The sequence below is a fragment of the Lissotriton vulgaris genome, chromosome 5 (assembly GCF_964263255.1).
Source record: "Lissotriton vulgaris chromosome 5, aLisVul1.2, whole genome shotgun sequence".
In the NCBI taxonomy this organism is placed as follows: Eukaryota; Metazoa; Chordata; class Amphibia; order Caudata; family Salamandridae; genus Lissotriton; species Lissotriton vulgaris.
The window spans coordinates 713,568,315-713,593,427 of NC_141693.1; the positions used below are offsets into that span (position 1 = coordinate 713,568,315).

At 48.1% G+C, this 25,113-nt stretch overlaps 1 protein-coding gene across 6 annotated transcripts in view; it reads left to right on the forward strand.

Annotated features, from left to right (window-relative positions):
* Nucleotides 1-25,113, forward strand: part of NOLC1 (nucleolar and coiled-body phosphoprotein 1) — a 539,002-nt gene that overhangs the window by 376,283 nt on the left and 137,606 nt on the right. For 3 of the 6 annotated variants that reach the window (XM_086922145.1, XM_086922147.1, XM_086922149.1), the window contains one exon: nt 3,582-3,715. In XM_086922145.1, coding sequence (XP_086778271.1) covers nt 3,582-3,715 — 134 coding nt within the window. The remainder of the gene's footprint in view (nt 1-3,581; nt 3,716-25,113) is intronic. The other 3 variants (XM_086922146.1, XM_086922148.1, XM_086922150.1) reach the window with 1 other exon arrangement.

Sequence of the window (25,113 nt, forward strand, 5' to 3'; positions counted from 1 at the left end):
GTGTCATCGGCATATGAAGTGACAGGTATGCCAAATGATTCAATCAGATTTAGGAGAGGAATGAGGTAAATGTTAAAAAGGAGGGGGCTCAGGATGGATCCTTGCGGGACACCTGAGGAAACAAGTTTGTCTTTGGAGTGGAATGGGCCCAGAGCGACAGTTTGAGATCGGTCGGAGAGAAAAGACTTTATCCAGGAAAGGGCGGAGTCAGATATGCCAATGTCCCTGAGTCTACTGATGAGGATGGTGTGGGAGATGGTATCAAACGCCGCCGTTAGGTCAAGAAGGATTAGAATGGAGTTTTTTCTCTGATCTTGTAGGGTTTTTATGGTGTCAGACAGTTCGATGAGAGCGGTTTCTGTCGAATTCTTGGGGCGGAATCCAGATTGTTGGGGATGGAGAAGGTTGTTATCATCCAGGTAGCGTTTCAGCTCGTTATGGACTAGTTGTTCCGTAATTTTTCCCAAGGCCGGGAGTAGCGAAATTGGGCGGAGGTTGGTTAGATCAGTCGGGGGTTTATTTGCCTTCTTCATAAGAGGTTTGACGATTCCTTTTTTCCAACGGCTGGGTACTGAGCCTGAGCTAAGCGAGGAGTTGATTAGATTAGAGTGATATAGTTATGTGTTGAAATGTGTGAAAACTAGTGTTTATAAACAAACACAAAAACTAAAATTCTGCAGTATATTTCAGTGTACTAAGTATAACTGCCACCCCTGTAATGCACTGCATTTGTCCACACATATTACTTCACTCATAACATTTTAATTGACTTCAGTGATGACATAATTGCATCATACAGTGAATGACTTTGCGGTATGCTTTTCATACTAGAAGGTTTAAGTTTAAATATTTGTGTGGTTAAACCATTACAAAATATAAATCATTTGTCAAAACCATTACAATATGAATTGTTCATCACATGGTTGTCAAGATTAAAATGAAATAAAGCATAATTCCGCTAATTTGGCTTATTGAAACAAACAACATTCAGAACATTTGACTTTACTTGTAGCTGACTGCTTTGCTGAAACCACTTCAAAAATGTACAGCTAACGTTAAATCATCTAAATCGAGGGAGTCGAAATTTCGAGTGCTCTTCAGTGAGGCCTTAGCAGCAGAATATAACATGTGTAGGAACCTGGCTCTTTATCTGCTATACCGAAAAGAGGTCTGCCGTGCAAAGAGTCAGGCATTTCCTTATGAGTGGACAGGGGCTTGCTCTAGCAATCTCGAGGTGCTCTTCTAGGGGGGTTATGTGGTCATGCTGCCTTAGGCTTACCAGAGAGGAGTGTTATTCATCTGCAATATACTCACACAATCAATAAATTATGCACACAGCTCAATATGGAGGTCCGCATAACCTGTATCTTTATATATATATATATATATATATATATATATATATATATATATATATATATATTTATTTATTTATTTTTGGCACCAGAATCAAAAACGATTAGGCAAATAACTTTTGAGATAGAAATTCTTTACGTTTTAAAAAGTCGACACTGGCAATTTTTCAGGGCCTGCAATGTTATCCTATTGGAGGAAAAACAAATATGGCATACAGGTACAGTACAGTGACTTACAAGACCAATCTCCTGGACTTAAGGTAAGTATGGGGGAAGGTCCAAGACAACACCTCCTGCAGGTCCCCACTAGCAGGCACCAGGACAGTCTAATGCAATAGTGCAACACAGTGTCGGGTGCCCAGTGTTAGTCTATGGGATTGGTCTTCGTGAAGAGAAGCTTTTGGTTTAACAGGCGGCTAGTCGGATTGAACCAACAGGATGGTTCGGGCCTCATGATGCTCAGGGATGTGGGGACACCTTTGGTCTTCTTCTACACGGGCCAGGGGCGACAGGTGCACAAGTGTCTTTAGGCATCAAGTTTTTGTCACAGGGAGCAGGCGCAGTAGATGGGACCTGCAAGGAGAGGCTGCAGGCACCATTTAAAAGTCCACAGAGATACAACCCAAGGTGGGGTTTGAGTCTGGAGTGTTTGCAGACCATGTTTGCCCTTCTGGCCCAATTCAGCTCTGGCGGGTCAGGTGCATGGTACTTTCCGGCATTGGTTTATCGCGGTCTTGAAGCTTCACAGTTGTTTCTTGGTCCGTGCAAGGTGCAGGGGAGCCGCTTTGTTATTCCAAAGGATTTGCTAGTTCTTGGGCGTAGTGCTGGCAGTTCTCCCAGGCTTTGGAGTCCGAGGCAGCTGCAGGACAAGTCATCCTTTGACCCAATTGTCAAAGACCGCAGACAGGCCGGCAGGATTGGTGCCAGGTCAGTTGCTGGTTATTCTGTTTTTGCTATTTTCAACCCTTCAAAACCGTCTTCTTCTTTCAGGTCAGCAGGATCTGATTTCCTGGTGCCAGGAGCTCCCCTAAATACAAAATTTAGGGGAGTAAAAGGGAGTGTAGAGTAGTAGCCAATGGGCAACTTACCCCTAGGGTCACTACGCCCCTATATGACCACTTCCTGTGGAAAATGGGCATAACCCTGTCCCAGACTTCTTACGTTTGCCATCACAAAGATGGGACAGCTCTGAAAAGTTGGATCCACTTCAGTTAGCCCACCTTACGGGTGGTACTAGCATGAAGATGGGCACACCTAGCTCATACAGATATGTCCTCACATGTAGTATAATGCACCCTGCCTTAGGGCTGAAAGGCCTGTTGTAGGTGTGTCTTACAAATATTGCATAAACAAACTCATACCCAGCTATTGTTGGGGACTCTTTGGACAGAGTTAGGATACATGGCCATTTAAGTAGTTCAGACTGCAAAGGCTTTAATTAAACTGTGTGTTTGCTGCCACTACATCCTTGTACCCTACCAACACAGGTTGTTTGAATGGGTACCACGTTTCAGTCTGTATGCAACATCTGCTGAACAACACAAAAAGCAAAATGAAAAAAAATTACTTGGATAAATTGGTATGTTTCTTGTAGTGCTGGAGTTTCTCATGATACCCTTCTACCTCCCCTCTCACTAGAAACCTCTAGTAATTATGGTAGTCATTTTGATTATAACACACACCCGTAAGTTCTAGTGGAGGAAACATTCTGTAAATAAAGGAGTGGTCAGTTTCCTTGTCTATTATCGGTACCTGGGAGAATATTTAGGTCATTGTGCACATGATAGGGACCAACACAAAGTCTTGAAACAAAGATAAAGTTACATTATTATTTAATTTCTTTTAGACAACACTTCACACAACCTGAATTTCCAACATTGCAAGCTTCAAACAGTGCTACAGGTAGTAGCATCTATCTTTTCCTTAGGGCTTAGGCTTTTGGTTGAAGCTGTGGGACCAGATATTGAGTCTAACATATTATTGGATACACGTGGGCAAAACACTGTAGAATGTATTCAACATTGAGAACAAAAACCTTTGAAAAATACCTGGAAAACTAATAAAACAGTCTTTTACTACTTTTGAAGTTTGACCTTAGCACCGTAAAGCATGTTAATAATACCCAGTGGTTGCTTTTATATGTGAATTTATTAAAATAAGTGCAAAAATGAATCATGTGATAATTTATGTGGTATTGACAAGGTTTATAATATGCATTAATCTCAGTGCTTTCAACAGGAAAACATTTGAAGAAGTGGAAAATGGAGGTTTCCTCAGGCAATCAAAACGGAAAAGAGAGGACGTCAGACCGCAAGGCACTTGCCCAAACTCCAAACACTTTTCTTAAAGTTAAGGCAAAGGTGAGGGGCTGAAGGAATGTTTATTGTCATATAAAATGATCTTGCACATTATTGTATTGTTTAATCATTATGCCTTTGCATACAAAAATCCTGGAAGAAACTGTGTGCTAAAATCAAGCAAATAAAGAGCCACCAGCCCTTATTTTTTTAATTCTTGCTTCCAGTCTGCATTACGATGGTCAGATTCGCAAGCACTGATTTATGTAAAAGCATTAAAGCTTCGACTTTCCTTTCAGTGATGAAAGGAAATTAATCTTATTTCTAAAGCAGAGGATAAATGTGATGACTGCTCAGGACCATTGGCCAATACTCCCTAGCAGTAATAATTGTTATTAAGCAACAGGGGGTCTAGTGGTTTCCTGACACAAGTAGACCGATTATCATATTTTGTAATTCCTCATTGCCCGTATAGGGGTATCTTTCATAGATCCAAATACTTGAATCAGTCCCTGTCGTCAAAATGGGAGTCCCACTGTACTACAAATAAAGCAGTAATAAAACATTTTCCATAGACTATCATTGTGAAAAAACATGAATTTATCAGCCTATCTACCTCCTTTTTTCTTTAAGAAGGAACACATTTTAGATGCAGCCTATCAGTAGCTAGGCATAATCCCTCAGATTTTCACCCGCACGTTGTATGTGATGGGAGTCTCCCTGAGCTCTGCTCAGTTCTTCTGGTAATTCTCCTATTTCCTATAGGATATTTATCATGTCTGATAAGAAGGGCCTGTTTCGCCCCTGAAAGTCCTCTGAAAAAAAGAGGGTTCATGTTGTTCCTCACAAGGATTGCATTTACTGCCTCCACTATCAGCATGAGGTGAAACAGTGCAAAAACGACCGCACTTTCTCATCAAAAACTCGAAGACCGTGAAGGCAGGCTGTTACTTTGAATCAAGAAGACGCTGAGGACATCCTCTTATGAGGAGAGAAACACCTCTTCTAAATCTCATAAGAGGCCCAAGTCGCCTGAAGGTAAGTCTGAGGGGTGTGGAAAGGTGTTGCGCCGTGGCCAGAGCGTCTGACTCCGAAGCATTGGGCTCACAAGTTTGATCTCCGGTGGCAGCTCCGCACCTGACTCTGGACAATAGCTCACTTAATCTCCCTGACAGCCTGAGCGTCTTGAAACCTTAAGGGGTGATATGTTTACAAATGAGAAATACATTACATTACAATTACAGGTGGGCAAAAGCACCTTAAGACCTCCCATCAGACTGAAGAATCTCAGAAGAAGGAGAAACATTCCAAAGTCTCCTCGGAGCCAGCCTTGCCATCACATTTGGCATCCTCTAAGGGAAAAGTGGAATCTGCCACCTCTTCAGGGCATAAATCCACTCACAAATCCTTTTCTGTGTCACAGTCGAGGCCTAGTACTTAGACATATACCCTCTCTTTGTTGAGACCCTCGACGGGGCCAACATCATCTATGGAAGCCATCAGTGCTCCGATCTCATTGACGACATCATTGCCGTCAACTAAGCTATTGGCGGTGACAGCACCACTGTCGACAGTACCACTGTCGAAGACGGCACCACCTTCGACACAGGAACCAACTTTGAAGACCGCATTACCGTTGACAAAGAAACCATCCCCAATGATGGTCCTGTCGAAGAGGGATTGGTAGACGCCTCTCCTCCCTGACAAACTCAAGGGCCTTGCGCCTCCGGATCAATTCCGCAAAGCCTTAAAGACCTGGCTCTTCACCAAAGCATACCTCTAGTTACCTCTCTGTTCTATGCCCTGCTTTCAGCCGTTCCATCTGATGCGCCTTGATGCCCTTGGGCAAAGTTGCGCAATACAAAACTTCATTCATTCATTCATTCATTCTGTTGACGAGGCAAACAACAACAATATTGAATACAGAAAAGGTACCGACAACGGTACAGCAGCAGGTCTCCAGAATGAGTAAGGGATCCCTGCGACCTGACTTCTCATCACCAGGCAAGACTTCACCTTTGCCTCCGAGTCACTTACTGGATACTGAGGAGACGCACAATGATGGTCCTTTTGAAACAACTCAGAGTCTGTCAGAACTCATGTTAAATGTCAGGAGGAGGACAAAGATTTTTTTGAAATGGACCAATATTACCAACACTACTATCTGGCTTCCCCTAAACAATACCAACACTACAGATATTAGTTTAACCCTCCTAGAGAAGAATCTGCGCAAATCCCACATTCGTTAATCCAGGATTTGTAATCCATGCTAACTGACTACATACAACAGTGCCCACCCCAGGAAGAACAGACTATGGCGCCAACACCACCGCCACCTACAGTGCTGTCTACGCCACTATTGCCTCCTACTCCTAAATTGACGCCTCATGCTATCATTCGAGTTCCTCTAAAGAAGGATCCATCCTCTTCTGATGATTTTCAGTGAACAGCTCCCTTCCTTGCGCAGCCAGCTCCACCTGGTAGCTGCTGCCCCCGAGCTACCTGCTGCTGATCTTCTGCCCTCTGGTCAGTGATTCGAAGCCATCCTCCACCCGCCTGCGCCTCATCCCCGGTGGTCTAGTGGTAGAGCGTCTCTGCTCTGCTGCTGGACTGCCCTCTGTCTCTTTTTTCCTGCCTTTTTTCCTCATCTCCTGTGGTCCAGTGGTAGAGTATCACTGCACTGCTGTTGGATTGCACTCTGTTTCTTTTTTCAGCTTTTTCCTGGCATTTCTGCCTTTTCTTTCTGTCCCTTTCACCCATTTGCACTCTTACTTTTTTCCCTTTTGCCATGCTTTGCCCCTGTGGCTGCAATCGCCTGCACCCTCCCACTTTCCTCCTCCCCACGCTTCCTGCTTCCCAGCTGTCCTGCCCCCGCACACTACTTCATGGCGGCCGCGCTGCTGGCACGTCCATCACCACCCCCTTTTGTACCGCTTTGTTCGCCATAAGTTGGCACGGTATGCTCAGACGTGAGTCCCTTGCTCACTTTGCCACTGGATTCAAGCAAGCCTGGCTGAAGACTGCTGTAATGCCAGAAACCGGTCCTAGGAAGCTTGTTTCCGGTCCAGGGAAGGCATGGCTTGGCGGTTCGGGCTGGACTGTTCCCATGAGGCACAGGGTCAGACTGATTTGCATATGGCCATGTCTGAACTGGGGTGGCAGAGTGGGCTAAAGAATGGTGATGGATTAAACCCAGATCAGTTGCCTGGGTGTGAGTGTTTGATTGGTTCAGATGCTCCGTCCATCACCACCCCCTTTTGTACGGCACGTCAAAGGCGTGCCAGTCCGTGCACAGCGCCACGGACCCTGGTCCTCTGAACTTCCTATACAACACCAACACCCTTCTCGCCCTCAACACCGGACGGCACTCAGCCTGCCTCCTTGCATCGCTGAAGGACGCCAAGGTCCTTTTTCCTGCTGAAACCTGCATTTGCACTCTGTCCAACCTCCACACTCCAGCTCCTCCCGCCGCCTAACCGAGCAACAGCACACCTGACCGGCTCAGCTGCACCCTCATTAACACACACTCCCTCCACAAACAGGGCACAGAAATCTGGGACCTCCTTGACTCTGTCTCTACCAACATCACCTTCCTCACAGAAACCTGGACAAACCCTAGCTCTGGCCCTGCCATTGCCAATGCCATCCCCGATGGCTACAAGATCACCCGCAAGGACCGCGCCAACCAACCAGGAGACATTGCCATAGTCTACAAAAACACCCTCCGCCTGACCTCTGACTCTGATGACCCAACAACAACAATGGAACAACTCTACTTCCAGATCTAGACCAACCCTAACACCATCCTCTGCTGCACCCTCATCTTCAAACCTCCTAGTCCTGCCTTCCCTTCACAGACGCCATTGTTGACTTGATTGCACCCCAGGCTTTCGCATCCTCCGATGGTATCGTGTTTGGCGACCTCAACTTTCACCTGGACAACCCCAACGACCAGAACACCCCATACCTTCTGAAGAACCTCGCCAATGTAGGACTCATGCAGCTAATCACTGCTCCAAAGCCCGCAGTAGGATGCACGCTCGACCCAGTCTTCTCTGCCAGCGGAAATGTCACCTACAGCCATACCACCGACCTCCTCTGGACCGACCACCACTGCGTGCACTTCGCCCTCAATGCCCACCTGGCCGTAGTTGGAACAGGGTCACCGAAGAATATCTCCGCCTCCCTCAGCACTACCATACCGCCAACACTAATGCCGCAGCATTGAACCTTCACCAATGGATCTCCAACTGCTTCAACACTATGGCACCTCTCAAGAAGGCACCCAGTAAGCAACACTCCAATAAATCCAGCTAGTTCACTCCTGTCCTCCACAAGTCCAAATGCACCTGCTGATGACTAGAGAAGAAAAGAAGAAACAAAGCCCTGGAAACCCACACAACCTTCAAAGCCGCATTCACATCCAAACCACAAACAAACAGCCCTTCAGGACAGAATAGATGCCAACGCATACAACAACAAAGCACTCTTTGTCATCGTTAAGAAGTTTGCCTGGCTCAACAGCGCGACTATGGACGTGCCACCCTCCCAAGACCTCGGCAACAAACTTAGCTCCTTCTTTTACCATGAGATAAGGCAGAACTAGGACTGCTTCGACACCAAAGACCCTCCCACTAAGCCCGACACCACAGCACCCTACCACGCCACACACAACAGATCCTGTTAAAATGGACTCCGCTCATCGCAGTCAACACACTCAAGACCATGAAGAGCACCCATTCCAGAGCCCTTGAGTTGGCTGCACCATCAGCTGCTCCATCGAAACCGCCACCTTCCCCAAAGAGTGGAAAACACGCTGAGATCAACCCTCTGCTAAAGAAACCATCCACCTACCTGACATACCTCAAGAACTTCAGACCTATCTCCCTGCTCCCCTTCCCAGCCAAGGTAATCGAGAAGGCCATCAACGCCTAACTCTCAGAGTTCATCCAAGCAAACCAAATCCTGGACATCTCAAAATCCAGCTTCTAAAGTAACCACATCACCGAGATTGCACTTCCTGCCACCACAGACTACATCCGCTAACTCATTGACCAAGGCAAAACCGCTGCCCTCTTTCTTCTGGACCTCTCGGCCGCCTTCGATACAGTCTCCCACTGCACCTTAATCACAAGACTCCACAACGTTGGCATCCGCAATAAGGCACTGGACTGGATCCACTTCTTCCTTGCCGGTCTTACACGGCGAGTCAGACTACCTCCGTTCCTCCCTGAGACAACTCCACTGGCTTCCAGTCAACAAAAGAATCACTTTCAAACTCCTCACGCATGCCTAAAAAGCCCTCCAAGACACAGGACCAGCATACCTGCACCACCTCCTCTCTTTCCATGTGCCCACAAGACCCCTCCGCTCCACCTAACTGGCCCTGGCCACCGTCCCACGGATTCACAAGACTAGAATTGGAGGGAGATCCTTCTCCCACCACACTGCCAAGACCTGCAACACCCTGCCTCTCCACCTCAGACGATCCCTGTTGCTGACCCAATTCAGGAAGGATCTTAAGACCTGGCTCTGAAGCGGAACCCCAGGGCACAGACGGAGCAGCAGCAGACCTCCCCGCCACCGCCCCCTGCGCCTTGAGAACATCATTGATAAGTAGCTTCTGTAGGAGGCTGGCTTAGTATATGGTGCACTCCTATTTAAGTGAAGAACCTTGCACTAATTTAGACAACCCTTATAATGATTTTAGTGGTCTTAAACAACCATAGAAAGCTCTATAAGTGGTAGCTATGGAGAGCAGCCTTCAGGCTTAGTCCAGAAGGAGTGTTAAGCAGCTTTTTTTACCAGAACATAATTATGTAGTGTTGCTTCAACTAAAAAAAACACACCGTGCAGTTATAAAGATATGTCTATTTATTACCTAACACTCACCAACACATTGGTATATCTCCTAGCCGGAGACATCAACACAAATACATAGTAATACTGGGATTAAGGTAAATAAACACAATACACAGTGGTCTCCAGGGGGAGACCGAACCATATACTAAAGAATGCAGAGTGACTGAAGTTGGGACTCGGACCAGGAGACTCAAAAGAGCTGGGGACACAAGAAACCACCCAAGGTAAGTACCTAGAAACGCCACGGAGGCTGTGTGCAGAGTTGAAACATAGCTGCATACTCAGTGCAAGTCAATGGGAAAGCCATGGTTGCAGTTTTAAAGGAAGAGGACCCTTCCCAGTGGACCCTGAAGAAACCCAATGTAAAACAGAAGGTTGGAGAGCCATGCCACTCGTGGATACCACAGGAACCAGGATAAATATTCCAGGGAAGACGGGTGCATTGGTGCGAAATGACGACTTAAATCACTGTAGACCCCAATGGAGGACTTTAGGAAAGATGCAGCTTGGGAAGAAGGTGAAAGAGTCCAGTGAAATGCAAAAGTGGATTCTTGATCAGAAGAGCCTGCAAGCAGAAGGAACAGAGTGTGCGCCACTCGGAGGTGACCAGGAGGCACAGAAGAACAAGGACCATCAATGACAGAAGTTGCAGGCCTGAAGATGATGACCTTGTTCTGTAGTTGTGAGGACCAGTCAACTCTGTAGAATACCAGGAGCCGTTTGCAAGCTGTCCCTCCTCGGAAGTAGAGAACAAGGGGGCCATTATCCGGTGGGAGCACCAACACATCTTGGCAGCAGCAACAGATGTGGTAAAAATAAAAGGAGCAACATTGGGACAAGCCAGGTCCAAGAAACTCACCAATTGCAGGAGAGTCAGAGCAGGCCCGAACAAGCATGGGAGCCCACTGAAGCCAAAGAAGACCTTCAAGAGGACCCACAGGCCAAAAGCACAGGAGACACCAGAGGACCAAATTTCAGCGGTTCCGACTTGGGATACTGGCCTCAAACATGCTGAGAGAACAGGTCAGACCGAGAGAGAGTTGCAGAACCACCACCAGTTTTGCTGAGCCTTTCGAAGTCCCTGGGACATCAAGACCAATAGACCTGTCAGCTTTATTGCGGTGCATGCAGATGCAGGGGGGTGGCTCCTTCACTCCAAGGGAGATCACTTCGGGTGTCCTTGATGCCCACAGGCCTGGAGAGGAACCTGGAAGAAGCACAGGTACAGACGAAGAAGACTTGCAAAACAGTGAGACCAGGAGCAGTAGGAGTCTTTGTTGGTGCAGTCTCACTTCCAGGCAAAGTCCAGCGACGTCCAGGTGCCCAGATGGTTGAAGTGGTTTCGTATTTTAATCTTGTCCCACGACGAGTCTGAAGAGCCTTTTCCTCCTACTCCTCATACTCTCGAGGCACACTTATCTTAATAAAGAAAAACACACCATTCCAACTGGGAGGCAAGTACGCTTATCCTTACAGCTGCAGCTGTTTCATCTGGGGCACCTTAGCCACATACTAGGTTACACTTATCTGTAGTTACGGACCTTAATACCAATGATCCTGATTACTTCATGACGCTCTGGGGGCATGTGCTTAAGATAGGTTCCACACATGTTATATGGGGTCTGGACCTCAACACAGTCCTTTGTCCTTCAATGGATCGCTCTAACCCTCAACCACATCATTACACAAAAGCACGCAAGGTCCTCTCAGGGTTGTTGGCGGAGAACGGTCTTGTCGATGTTTGGCGGCATGTACACCCCACTATCATGGAAGGTACTTTTTATACGGCAGGGCATTCTGCCTGGTCGAGATTAGATTATCGGTTGTGCTCCCGGAGTGTCGTCCCATGGATCAAACTGACCGCTCACATTGCACGCACCTACTCTGACCACGCTCCAGTGCGCCTTGAGTTGCTACCGCCTGATGCAGTGGCTGTTCCCCGTTGCTGGAGGCTCGTCCCATAGACTCTCCTAGACACTGTTTTCCAAACTGAGGTGAGGGAAGAGATAGAAGAGTTCTTTCTCAGGCACAAAGGATCTGTTGACAGTGTTGGGTTGCTCTGGGAAGCCTTTAAAGGTGACAATTAGGGGTGTCTGTATGTCCAAGAGCTTTGGGGTGCTCCGCAACCTTAGGAGGGATTTGAAGCGCCTTGAACACGAAATTAAACAGCTGGAGGTGGACATGTGGGCGACCAGCTCTGGAGATAAGCCCGCTGCCCTCCGCGAACTATTAATGTAGTACACTGACACCGCCAATCGGGAGGTGAAATTCAGAGGTAAATATTATACTGTATGCCGCTATGGCTAAGGTGAGAGACCAGGTTGGGCACTTGCGAGTACTATAAAAAAGCCCTGCTTCCTATTGACTTTTACATAATGTACATGAATCAACTAATCCCAGTGCTGAAGGAAGTATTTCTCAAGGCTCATGAGGCGCTTACCCTGCCTGGCACCATGAGAGAGGCACTCATCAAGTCTTTGTTAAAACCTGGTAAACCTGCAGATCACTGCGAGTCTTATATGCCTCTCTCTCTAATTTATTTATTTATAACGTTTTATATAGCGCGCGACTGATGCGAAAATCTTGGCTAAATTATTGGCCAAGCGGCTCAGTCTACTTATGGACAAACTAGTCCTCCCTGGCCAAGCCGGGTTCATACCGGGGAGAGCCACAGCTCATAACCTCAGGACCCTGTTTTTCATTTTACAAGCGGTAGACCCACAATTACAATTGGTAGCTGTGTTCCTCGATGCCTCAAAGGCTTTCGATTCAGTGGAGTGGGACTACCTCCTACTGTTTTGCAGTGTATGGGCCTCCCCATTGGATTCCTCATGTGGATTAGACTTTTGTATACCTCTCCTACTGCAAAGGTTTTGATTAATGGGCACAACTCACCACCCATCCCTCTCTCCCGTGGCACTCGTCGGGTGTCCACTCTCCCCCCTCCTCTTCGCTCTGATTATGGAGCCCCTTGCAGTGAGAGTCAGGCAACATCACAGCCACATGGGCCTGCGCTGCTTTCTTCGCCCGATACTCATCTCCCTTTACGCGGATGATGTGACCCTTTATTTTAAAGATCCCCAACATAATCTCAATACACTGCTGCGCGAGTTAGTCAGATTCAGAGGCCTATCCTGGATACACATAAACTGGTCCAAATCGCAAATATTCCCCCTAACGCCTCGGTTGCTTCATTTATGACCGACTACCCGCTCGAGTGGTGTGCTGATAATGCTAAATATCTAGGGATCCGAGTGACCTCAGACAGGGATGAATTGATTCGCATCAACTATGGATGTGCAATGGAATACGTTACAGACTGCATCACCCGATGGATTGCCCTTCTCTTGACCATGGCTGGGTGCATCTCCCTTATAAAAATAGTAATCCTCACAAACTTTTTATGCCTTTTTTTTTAAACATTCCATATGACCCTGGTCGTCTCTTCTTCGCCACTCCCTGGTCGGAATTGATTCGCCTTGCATGGGGTGGAAAGCAACCACTTTTACAGTGGAATGTGAACATATGACCATACTCTTTTGGGGGGTTTGACATTCCAAATTTCGAGCTTTATTACCCTTGTGCACAAGTCCATTATGCCCATTTTTAGTTTAATCCACCCCGATTCACAGCTCATGTCGCTACGGAACACTGGCTTCCCCTAGATGGTGTCATCTTGGCACCCAAGACACCCTGGAACAGCGCCTCGTCCTCTGTGGATTGCACTATCTCAGCCTGGTCCCACATATTGAAACTCATGCAGGCACCTAGTCTATACTCCCCTCTTCTTCCACTTATCTACCACCCTGAATTAACACTCCTACTGGAGGGGCTCTTCAAAAACACAGCACGTAAACGAGGCCTTCGATGTTGGGGAAACCTCTATAGTAGCGCAAGTTCCGCTCTCTCCAGCAGATGTGTATACAGTACTGGTATACGCCAAGCAGACTGTTACGATCTTCAGATGCCAAACTGGTGCATGTTCCATTTGTCAGAAAGGCTACCTGGGGTGGCAAAAGCTTTGTGGCAAATGCAGCCAAAGCATGGAACAAACTTCCCCTTCAGCTCAGAACTATTTCAAAACTTTTCATCTTTCGAAAGAACTTAAAAACCTGCCTGTTTTTAGAATAAGTGGACCAGGTATCTGCCCGGTTCGGCCACTCTGGAGAGATTTCACTTAGCGCCAGGACACCCATGGGTAACAGTGCGCTCTATAAATGCCATAAATAAATAAAATAAATGTGTCCTGACCCACCACCATCCATTATGGAGACTTTCCTATATGCACGGCTCTGCCATGGTATACAGTTGTGCTTTGACACCTACCCTTCCGAGCCCGCTACATTCGCCCCGCTGCATAATGTCCTGTGCGCCCCCACCACTTCTCACTTGGTGTCCACACTCTACCATGGCCCCCAACTGATCATGCCCTTGCTCTATTGTTAAAATAGCAGCTAGACCCGTTGCAATACAGCTGACTAACATATTTAACAGAATCTATCAGGAGGGATATTTCCCTAAGGAAAGGAAAGACGCATCCATCCTACCTCTTTTAAAAAAAGACAAATCTGGACACCAATGATCCTAACAATTTTAGAGCGATTTCCAGGCTACCCCTCCCTGCAAAACACATAGAAAGTAACATGAACTCCCAGCTTTACAGGTTCGTACAGGACACACAGGCTCTTGATCCAACTCAACATGGTTTTAGAGAGGCCCACAGTACAGAGACTGCACTCTTGAAGTCCACAGAAGAGATCAGAACCATTCTAGATCACGGGGGAAAGCCGTATTGATTATGCTGGATTTATCTGCGGCTTTCGACGCGGTCCATCACGATCTGTTGATGGACCGACTGGACAAATTAGGAATTAAAAACAATGCATGGAAACTTCTTAATTCATTTCTCACAGACAGAACCCAAACTGTTACCCTAGATGAATTTAAGGCTACGCCTTTCTCCTTGCAGTGTGGTGTGCCACAAGGATCATCAATAAGCCCGACATTGTTCAATGTCTATGTGTCCTCCTTAGCCCCCTTAATTCAAAGTTTTGGGTTTTCCCTAACATCATATGCCGATGATACTCAAATCGTCGTGTCTCTTCCACCAGAAAATCTACATGAAACAGCAACAAAATTAAAGGATTGCATGAAAGCAGTAGGAGCTTGGATGTCCCAGAATTGCTTAAAGTTAAACTCCGGTAAGACAGAGGTGGTCCTCTTTGGTAATGACCCCAATTTTTGGACTCCTAATTGCTGGCAGAAAAGATGGGATCGCTGCCGGTCCCTATAAAAAAGGTAAAGCATCTTGGAATCTTGATCGATGACAAAATGAACTTTAAGGACCAAATACATCAGGTGTCTTCCACCACATCGTACATCCTTAAATCATGCAAAAACATCATACCCCTATTACCTAAGGAAACACAACAAACAGTGGTATCAGCCCTTTAACGTCAAGACTTGATTATTACAATAGTCTCTATCTTACTGTTCTAAAAGGATCAATGAGCAAGCTGCAGATGTTACAAAATGCAGCGGCAAGACTTATAACAGCCACACCCAAATTTAAATCCATTTCGAACAAAATTAAACAGCTTCATTGGCTTACGGTCAGCAAACGAACTAAATTCAAGTCACTTTGCCTTGTATTTAAAGCTCTTCATGGCATAGGACCAAAATTTCTCCAACAACGCTTTACCTGCTATAAACCAAATAGACAACTGCGGTCAGCCGACCAAAAGCTCATCAGTATTCCTCAAGTAAAAAAAGGGAATTGGGGTGGAAGGAGTTTCACGAACAATGCAGCGAAATCCTGGAACTCACTACCGCTGAATATAAGAAACATTCCTAACCTCCTGCCCTTTAGAAAGGCACTGAAAACTTGGTTGTTTACAAAATAACTGGATATATCCCGTTTTTAAGCTGATAGTAGGTCTTCTCACAGCGCCAGGACCCCTTCGGGTATCAGTTAGCGCTCTACAAGTACAATTAACATTAACATTCACATTGAATATCCCACATGCACGGCGCGCGCCAAGTGGTCAGCTGAGTTGGGCCATGACATTACAGATGTGCAGTGGCTGTCCTGCTGTGGACAGATTAGGCAGATATCAGCTAATGGTAGACTTCACATCATACACTATAGGTTTCTGCATCGCAGCTACTACACACCCGCTACACTTCATAGATTCGGCCTAAGAGACATACACAAATGTGATAGATGTAATGTAGCCCATGCTGACTTCCTACACCTTGCCTGGGATTGCCCTGATGTACACGCTCTTGATTCCATGGCCACTATACCTCTTCCGAGGTCTCCACTGTTAGCCCTCTTGGGATACACTGAGCAACTTCCTGCTAAAAACCGGCGCTTTATGTCCTTTTACTTGGTGCTTGCAAAGCGGCGCATAGCCTGTCGATGGGGCAGAGGGAGGGTGCCCAAATTTAAGGACTGGCTATCGGATTTGATACTTTGGCAAACCCAACTCAACACATATGCCGAACTACTCCCCTGCTCTTCCCGCCCCCGTGACATTTGGGGCCCACTGCAGACATACTTATTAGGACACCCTTCTGTGGATGACTCTGTACCTTAAGACATGACCGCACCTGCTCCTCCATCTGCAAATCAACTAATACCTCAACTCTTCCTACCCTTTCATCAGTGCTCACTACTGTTTTGTTCTAGCCCTTACATTCTCATTTAAGTGCAAATGGTGACGGCACATGTATAATATCCTGCTTTATTCTTTGATTGATCATGCCTTTGCTGAGTTGTGTACGGATTCAAGATGCCCCATGTGACCAAATACTTGTATGTGTCCAGATATGTCCCTGCCACGTGACTCCATTTATGTATGCTATGTCTCCCTTCTGGTTTTTGTAACTGCTTTTCTACATGTTGACTGAAAAAGATTTTCAATAAACAAAATAAAATAAACGTATCTGTTGTGAGTGGTGCTAGCATCAGCTCAACCAGGCTGCAAAGGCAGGCCTGTAGTCACAGTTTGAGTGGTCTCTCATGGGTAGCATAATACATGCTCCAGCCCATGAGAGACCCCTGGTGTACCTATGCCCTGGGTACATTGGTACCATATACTAGGGATTTAGATGGGTACACCAGTAGCCAATTGGGAAGGCTACCAAAGTACTTACCGTAGTTAATTTTAGGGAGAGCACACAGTGACTGATCCCAGTCTCCGTCATGGGGAGAGGTGTGGCTCCATGGCGACTAACGTTGGAATCTGGGGATCACGGTTCGATCCCCAGCACCGGCTGCAGATTAGCCCAGCACCATGGGACTCTGGGCAATAGCTTGCTTAATCTTCCCGACGACCCCCAGCTCCTAGAGACCCTTACGGGTAATTGTTTGCGCTTTACAAATGTGGATTTTTATTATTATTACTAAACATAAAACAGAATAACACCAGCAAAAAGTGGGGGTAACCATCAAAGCCGATCCTACTTTCCTACAGCTACGCTTTACAAACCATGATTGTTTCTTTGAAGATGACCTGGAAGAGTGCGAAATCCAGGACCCTCCACCTCCTGTGGATGAATGGGACAATTACATCATAGAAGTATCAAGAGAGAGAGAGAGGACTAGATAGCTAGTCCGTGTCCCCGTGGGATTATATGTATCAACAAAGAAGACTAGCTCTATATGACTTTCTGGTTGGGACTCTGACTAGTTTTGTCAGTGGACACCTTGTAGGTGTATTTATGAAGCCCTCACCCACCAACCTAGTTGGTGGCATGCTTCATCATCGGGCACCCCCAGTAACACCTAATGTTTCCCGGGTGTGCTTCAACGCCTGATTACAGCGGAGCTGGTATGTTACTGAGAGTGCAGTGTAGGGTGTTGGTGCGGTGACAGTTAAAACGGCTTGGCGAGGGTCCCAGTACCCGAGGGTAAATTAAATTTTAATGACTGGGTCAGCGGTTAAAAGTAAGGCAAGAGGATGTTTTGGTGGTGAGTTACGACCTCCTACATCCATTATTGGTCGACATGTTTCAGCCAGTGCCTTAGAATTAATCTGGCTTTCCTCAGGACCTATTTAAAAGAGTGCTGGTGCAAGCTAAAAAAGGTGGGTAGGTGTAATACAGACTATGTGTTACACTCGCTAAGGTGTTTTTCTAGATGTGAGAGGGGGGGATTCCCTTCTCATGCATACGCTGGGAATTAGCAGCCAATGCTTCCAGGAGTGAAGCGACAAGGGGTAGACCAGCCTTTCTGCTCAGAGCCTGCCGTGTACCTGTAGCGCCGTCTTCACACTCCGGTGGTGAAGACGGTGCTACAGCGACACGGCAGGCTCTGTCATTAAAATTTAATTTACCCTCTGGTACTGGGACCCTCGCCAAGCCGTTTTACCTGTCACATCACCAACACCCTACACTGCACTCTAACATACCAGCTCCGCTGTAATCAGGCGTTGAAGCACACCCGGGAAACATTAGGTGTTACTGGGTGGGCCCGATGATGAAGCATGCCACCAACTAGGTTGGTGGGTGAGGGCTTCATAAATACACCTACATGGTGTCCACTGACAAAACTAGTCAGAGTCCCAACCATAAAGTCATATAGAGCTAGTCTTCTTTGTTGATACATATAATCCCACGGGGACACGGACTAGCTATCTAGTCCTCTCTCTCTCTCTCTTGATACGTCTATGATGTAATTGTCCCATTCATCCACAGGAGGTGGAGGGTCCTGGATTTCGCACTCTTCCAGGTCATCTCCAAAGAAACAATCATGATTTGTAAAGTGTAGCTGTAGGAAAGTAGAATCAGCTTTGATGGTTACCCCCACTTTTTGCTGCTGTTATTCTGTTTTATGTCTAGTAATAATAATACAAATCCACATTTGTAAAGCGCAAACAATTACCCGTAAGGGTCTCTAGGCGCTGGGGGTCGTCGGGAAGATAAAGCAAGCTATTGCCCAGAGTCACATGGTGCTGGGCTAATCTGCCGCCGGCGCTGGGGATCGAACCGTGATCCCCAGATTCCAACGTTAGTCGCCCAGGAGCCACACCTCTCCCCATGAGAGGTTAGTCGCCCTGGAGCCACACCTCTCCCCACAGGATCTCTGTGTCAAGTCATAATCTAGTGAATAGTCCCGCCCATGTGCGTGGACCCCGGAGCAATCAAAAATAATCTCTTAAGTTGTCAAAAAATGCAGAACTGCAAAGACACTTAAGAGAGAATTTAAAGACAGATAATGCAGCCTATATCCACAGGCTACACTGTCCAGTACTTCAACTAGAAATTCCACCAAAACAACCACAAAAACAGCACAGCCTGCCCAGTTTCCTCACAAAGAAAACTTGCCTCTACCAGCAAAAGCCTCTGGAATGATAGAGAGGAAGGTATGGACAGACAAGCCCCATAGGCTGCCATTATGTGGCTCAAATAGGATACTGTGCATTTAAGAAAACTTTCCAGAAATCTCTCAGTATACCAGAATGCACAGCAGGTCCCTTTTACTTTCAGTTCTTTTTTCCGGCTCCTGTTAGCAGGACCCTGGAGCATTGAGCTCTCCCTTTCAAGGGTTTAATTGGTGATTTTTTCACTTTTCCTGTGTGTAGTACTTGTTGTTATGTACTAAGCCCCTTTTCTTCACTATATTGTCAAAATGCCTGGCTTATTTGACAATTGCCCAGAGTGTGATAGAAAAAAGGCCAAATACGACCCACATGGAGTGTGCATAGTCTGCCTCCCCTCTTCTCACCTCCCAGAGGAGTGTGAAATCTGCAGGACCCTCTCTGCCAGGACCCTGAGAGAGAGGATGAAGATCAGGCTCCAAGGCCTCGAGGAAAGACGTCAGAAGGCACAAGGTGGGTCAGGGCATGCTGCATCTGCCCATGCTGAGGCCTCTGGGGGGCTCCCCAGGGGCAGGAAGTCCAGCAAGCTTCCCCATTCTCCGCCAGCGTCGATTGTGTCGACTGCGGCATCGAGGGGGATAACAACGGTCTGTTCCCCATCTCCCCGGGCCTCTGGGGAGAAGCGGCGTCGACGTTCAGCGTCAAAGGAGCTGAATAGACCACCGTCGACATCATTGTCGAGTCACAGTGTCATGGAAAGGCCCGGCGTCGGCGCTCGCCGTCGAGGCAACACCACCGTTTGCCATCTGCGAAGAGGAGAAGATCGGCGTCGAGGGGATCCTCGCCGTCGAGGAGGCTTTCGCCGTCGAGGGGGCGTTCGCCGTCGAGGCGTCACCGATCAACGTCGAGGAGGCGCTATCTGTCGACGTCGAGAAGACATTCCTCGACGGCGACAAGGCGTTCTTTGACGCCAAGAAAGCGCAGGAGGAGTCCTGACGCTAGGAGGTCGCCGATTGGTTTGCCATCGTCGCCAAGGAAGAAGACACAGTCACCGGGCTCGGTGTACTCAGTGGTGTATATGCCTACTAAACCTAGGACACCTACTCCTCCTCCTTTGCCGAAGGGTCCGCCTCCGCGGAACCCCACCCCGCCTCCACCACCGCCGCCTCGTGGGCCGGCTTCTCGTCAGTCACCACCGCCTCAGCTGCCACCGCCTCTTTCCTCCGTTCCTCCTCCTGTGCCTCCACCCAAGACGGCCTCGTTGCCACGCTATCCAACTCCTCCTAAGGGGACACCTCGGCCGAGGGACGTGGCCAGGCCAACATCGCCTGCTCCTGCGAAGCCTGCGGATCGACCGAGGGCGAGAAGGTCGCGCTCCCGCTCCGGCCGGAGAGGGAGATCGCGGAGCTGTGGCCGGTTGTCATCTCGATCTAGACGACGCCACAGGAGGCACACATCCAGATCCCACACAGGCTCTTCCACCAGGGATTATTCACCGACGCTGTCGGAGTCTCCAGGGACGAGGGTGTCGCCCGTGGACGATATCGTCTCCTTCCAGGAAGTGCTGTTGAGGGGTGCGACTAAGCTAGGGATCACGGTGACGGTGCCAACACCTACGACGTCCGTGATCTTCGAGACACTTCACAAAAAACATTTGTCTCGACCGCTGCTGCCGTTGGTACCCGGATTGGAGGAGCCCGCCAAGGAGCTGTTCCTCACTCTGGCGGTGATGAAGGCAGCCCCCTCCCGGCTCCTCAAGAAATACCAGGCTCCGGAATCTGACCTGGCTTTCCTTCGAATGGACCCAACACCAGACTCCGTTATTGTGACAGCGACTAAAAAGCAGCATGCCACCACACCTTCGACGGTGCAGCCTGATATGGACAGCTGGTGGCTGGATTCGGCGGGCAGAACGGTCTGTGGGACGGCATCTACCACCATGAAGGCTGCAAGTGCCGGGGCTCTGCTGGGGCGATATGATCGTGCCCTATAAGAGTCCCTCCAGCAGTACGCTGAGCTCCTCCCTCGTGACAAGAAAGAGGACTTTCTGGAGATATTAAACGAGGGGATGAAGGTGTCTAACCAGATCATCAGCACGGCTGCTGATGTATCTCGTCTGGCGGCGCACGGATACTGCCACGGCATCAATCAACGGCGCCACGCTTGGCTTCGCCTCACCTCACTCAAACCGGAGGCGCAACAGCGGGTGGCCAACCTGCCTTTCTCGGGGAAAACCCTGTTCGGCAAACATGCGGACGATGAAATGGCCCGTATGAAGGTAGAAGCTGAAACCCTGACGGCTGTCGGGTTAGAGAAGCCTGAGAAGAAGAACTACCGCCCGTTCCAGAGACGGTTCGGAAACTCAGGCAGAGGGCGGGGGAACACTTCCGGACAGCAGCAACAACAACAGCAGCAATTCCGGAAGCCCTTCCAGAAGCGCCAGAGGGGCAGAGGAAACCAACAGTCCGCAACAGCGACCAAAAGCCCGGCTGGGTCTAGGCCCTGAGCGTCTACTTCCCCCACATCCGTTACCCACTCCGGTGAGGGGAAGCGTTCCATTTTTTCTGTCAGAGTGGAGAAAAATTACTCAGGACAAGTGGGTGCTGAATATTGTTTGCAATGGATACAGTCTTCGATTCACCAGCCCGCCTCCAGCTATTCCGCCGGTGAGCTCACAGTTTCAGCTGCGAGAGCTCCAGGCAGAGGCCAACATCCTATTAAGGAAAAGGGCGATCGAAGACGTACCTTGGCCTCCAAGGGGAAGAGGTCTGTACTCAAGGTTCTTTCTTGTCCGCAAGAAGGACAAGAACGAGTTCAGGCCCATTCTGGACTTGCGGCAAGCAAACAAGTGGATTAACAGAGAGAGATTTCGCATGCTGTCATTGCAGCAGATTTACCCTCAGCTGCAGCAGAGAGACTGGCTTTGTGCTATAGACCTACAGGATGCGTACTTCCATGTGCCCATTGCACAGAAACACAGGAAGTTCCTGCGATTCCAAGTCGGCGACAATCATTATCAATACACAGTACTGCCATTCGGGCTGAAGTCTGCGCCCAGGACGTTCTCGAAGTGCATGGCAGTGGTAGCGGCACACCTTCGGAAGAACAAGGTGTTTGTCTACCCATACCTGGACGACTGGTTGATCAAGGCCTCCTTCTCGGAAGCTCAAGCACACTTCCAGAAGACGTGCGTTCTATTGAACAAGCTGGAGTTGCACATCAACATGTCCAAGTCTGTCCCGACTCCGGTCCAATGCATACAGTACTTGGGAGCCTCCATCAATAAGCTGTCAGCAAGCGTGTCTCCTTCGGAGGAGCGACGGTTATCACTCCTTCGGAAGGCTCGGGCTCGTATGACCGCTCCATCTACAACAGTGAGGACGGTGTCTTCTCTACTGGGGTCGATGGCCTCTTGTATCTTCATTACGTCTGACGCACGGCTGCACATGAGACCTCTGCAGGAGTGCTTGGAGGACCAGTGGGATCAGAGGACTGGTTTTTGAGACGACACGATACGGCTGTCTCTGCATGCTTCAGTCTCTGAAGTGGTGGTGTTCAGCGGAGAATCTCCTCTGCTCAGAGGGGTTCCCTTTCACAAGGACATTCCCACTCAGACAATCGTGACGGATGCGTCTCTCCATGGCTGGGGAGCGCACTCCGGAGACTTAAAGATTCAAGGGACGTGGTCTCCGTCAGAGTCCACGTATCACATCAATTTCCTGGAAATCGGAGCTGTTCACTTGGCACTGAAGGCCTTTCATCCGTCCTTTCAGACCAACTCTCTGCTTGTACAGACGGACAATACGACCACGGTGTATTACCTCAACAAGCAGGGGGGCTCGAGATCATGCACTCTGTGGCAGGAGGCGCAGGCGATCTGGCACTGGCTTCTGGCCAGAGGACTGATGATAACGGCTACCCATCTGCCAGGTGTGCAGAATGTTCAGGTGGACGCACTGAGCAGACTGATTCAGGAAAACCATGAATGGGTCATAAACGACGAAGTGCTAGGAGAAGTCTTCGCAAGGTGGGGGACTCCAGACGTAGATCTGTTCGCCACCGCCGAAAACAGCAAATGTCGAGATTTCGCCTCCAGGTACTACCAACAGGGGACGTTGGGGAATGCCCTATGGATCGACTGGTCGAACAGCTTTCTGTACGCTTTTCCACCCATTCCCCGGATTCCTGCGGTGCTCATCAAGCTGTCCCGGTCCAGGGCGCGGATGATATTGATCGCCCCGGAATGGCCCAGACATTAGTGGTTCGCGGACCTGCTTCACCGGTCTCTCCTTCCTCACATACGGTTGCCGTGCAGGCCGGACCTTCTCACGAAGTTCGGGGGACAGATGGTGAACCCGAACCTCTCGTCTTTGAGTTTGGCGGCATGGCTCCAGAGATAGTGCAATATGGCCATTTGAATCTACCCGAAGATTGTATTGACATACTGAAGGAGGCTAAGCGACCTTCCACTAGGACTTCTTATGCTTACAAGTGGAAGAGATTCTGCATCTGGTGCAAGTCCAAGAACTATGACCCTACGACGTGTGAGGAGGATGTCATCCTTCCTTATCTTCTACATTTGGCGCAGTCTGGCCTTAATTTTCATTCCATTAAGGTTCATCTTGCTGCATTGACTGCCTACAGGAAATGCCCATCACAGCCTTCCTTATTCCAGATCCCTGTGATCAAAGATTTTTTGGAAGGCTTGAAGAAAGTGTTCCCTCCTGTCCGGCTTCCTTCGCCTTCATGGGAATTGAATGTGGTGCTGTCCAGATTGATGAAGGAGCCTTTTGAACCTATTCATAAGGCTTCGTTGCAGCACCTGTCCTGGAAGGCGGCGTTCCTCGTGGCCATTACATCGGCCCGCAGGGTGAGTGAAATTCAGGCGTTGTGTTGCCAAGAACCTTATACTGTATTTCATGCTGCTAAGGCTGTTATGCGTACTCACCCTAAATTTCTTCCCAAGGTTATTTCTGATTTTCTTGTCAACCAGACTATAACTTTGCCTATGTTATTTCAGAATCCTTCATCTCCAGCGGAAAGGACTTTACATTCCCTGGATGTTAGTAGGGTGTTGAAATTTTATCTGGATAAAACCAAAGATATTCGTAGGTCAGACCAATTGTTTATCAATTATGGATCAGTCGGGACCGGTCTTGCTACTTCCAAACAGTCCATCTCTAGGTGGAGTGTGTCCTGTATACAATTGTGTTACCAAAAGGCTAATATGACCTTAGGGGGTAAACCTAAGGCTCATTCCACCAGGGGAAAAGCTGCCACAACTGCTTTGCTACGTAATGTTCCAATTGCAGGAATCTGCAATGCGGCCACTTGGAAGTCTGTCCATACCTTTGCTAAGCATTACTTTCTGGACACTGATGCCAGGGCAGGCGCTCAGGTTGGGCAGGCTTCGCTGCGAAATCTGTTCGCACAGTAGTGGTGTTATGTCTTTTTCTCCACCGCCGCTTTGGTGTGGGGATGGGCTTGCCATTCTATTCACTAGATGATGACTATACACAAAGAACCCCTACTACAGAAGGGTTAGTTTCTGTCCTGTAACTCCTGTTTTGTAGTAGGGGTATCTCTGTTATAGTTATAAGCGCCCGCCCTCCTACCCGGTTGAGAAAGATATTCATGTATGGAATGCTACAGGTCTGGCGTGTTACGCCTTCAAAAAGAACTGAAAGTAAAAAGGACCTGCTGTGCATTCTGGGATACTGAGAGAGTTCTGGAAAGTTTTCTCAAAGGCACAGTATCCTATTTGAGCCACATAATGGCAGCCTATGGGGCTTGTCTGTCCATACCTTCCTCTCTATCATTCCAGAGGCTTTTGCTGGTAGAGGCAAGTTTTCTCTGTGAGGAAACTGGGCAGGCTGTGCTGTTTGTGTGGTTGTTTTGGTGGAATTTCTAGTTGAAGTACTGGACAGTGTAGCCTGTGGATATAGGCTGCATTATCGGTCTTTAAATTCTCTCTTAAGTGTCTTTGCAGTTCTGCATAGATTGACAATTTAAGAGATTATTTTTGATTGCTCCGGGGTCCACGCACATGGGCGGGACTATTCACTAGCTTATGACTATAACAGAGATACCCCTACTACAGAACTGGAGTTACAGGACAGAAACTACTCCTGATGAAGCATGCCACCAACTAGGTTGGTGGGTGAGGGCTTCATAAATACACCTACAAGGTGTCCACTGGCAAAACTAGTCAGAGTCCCAACCATAAAGTCATATAGAGCTAGTCTTCTTTGTTGATACTATTACATCATACCCATG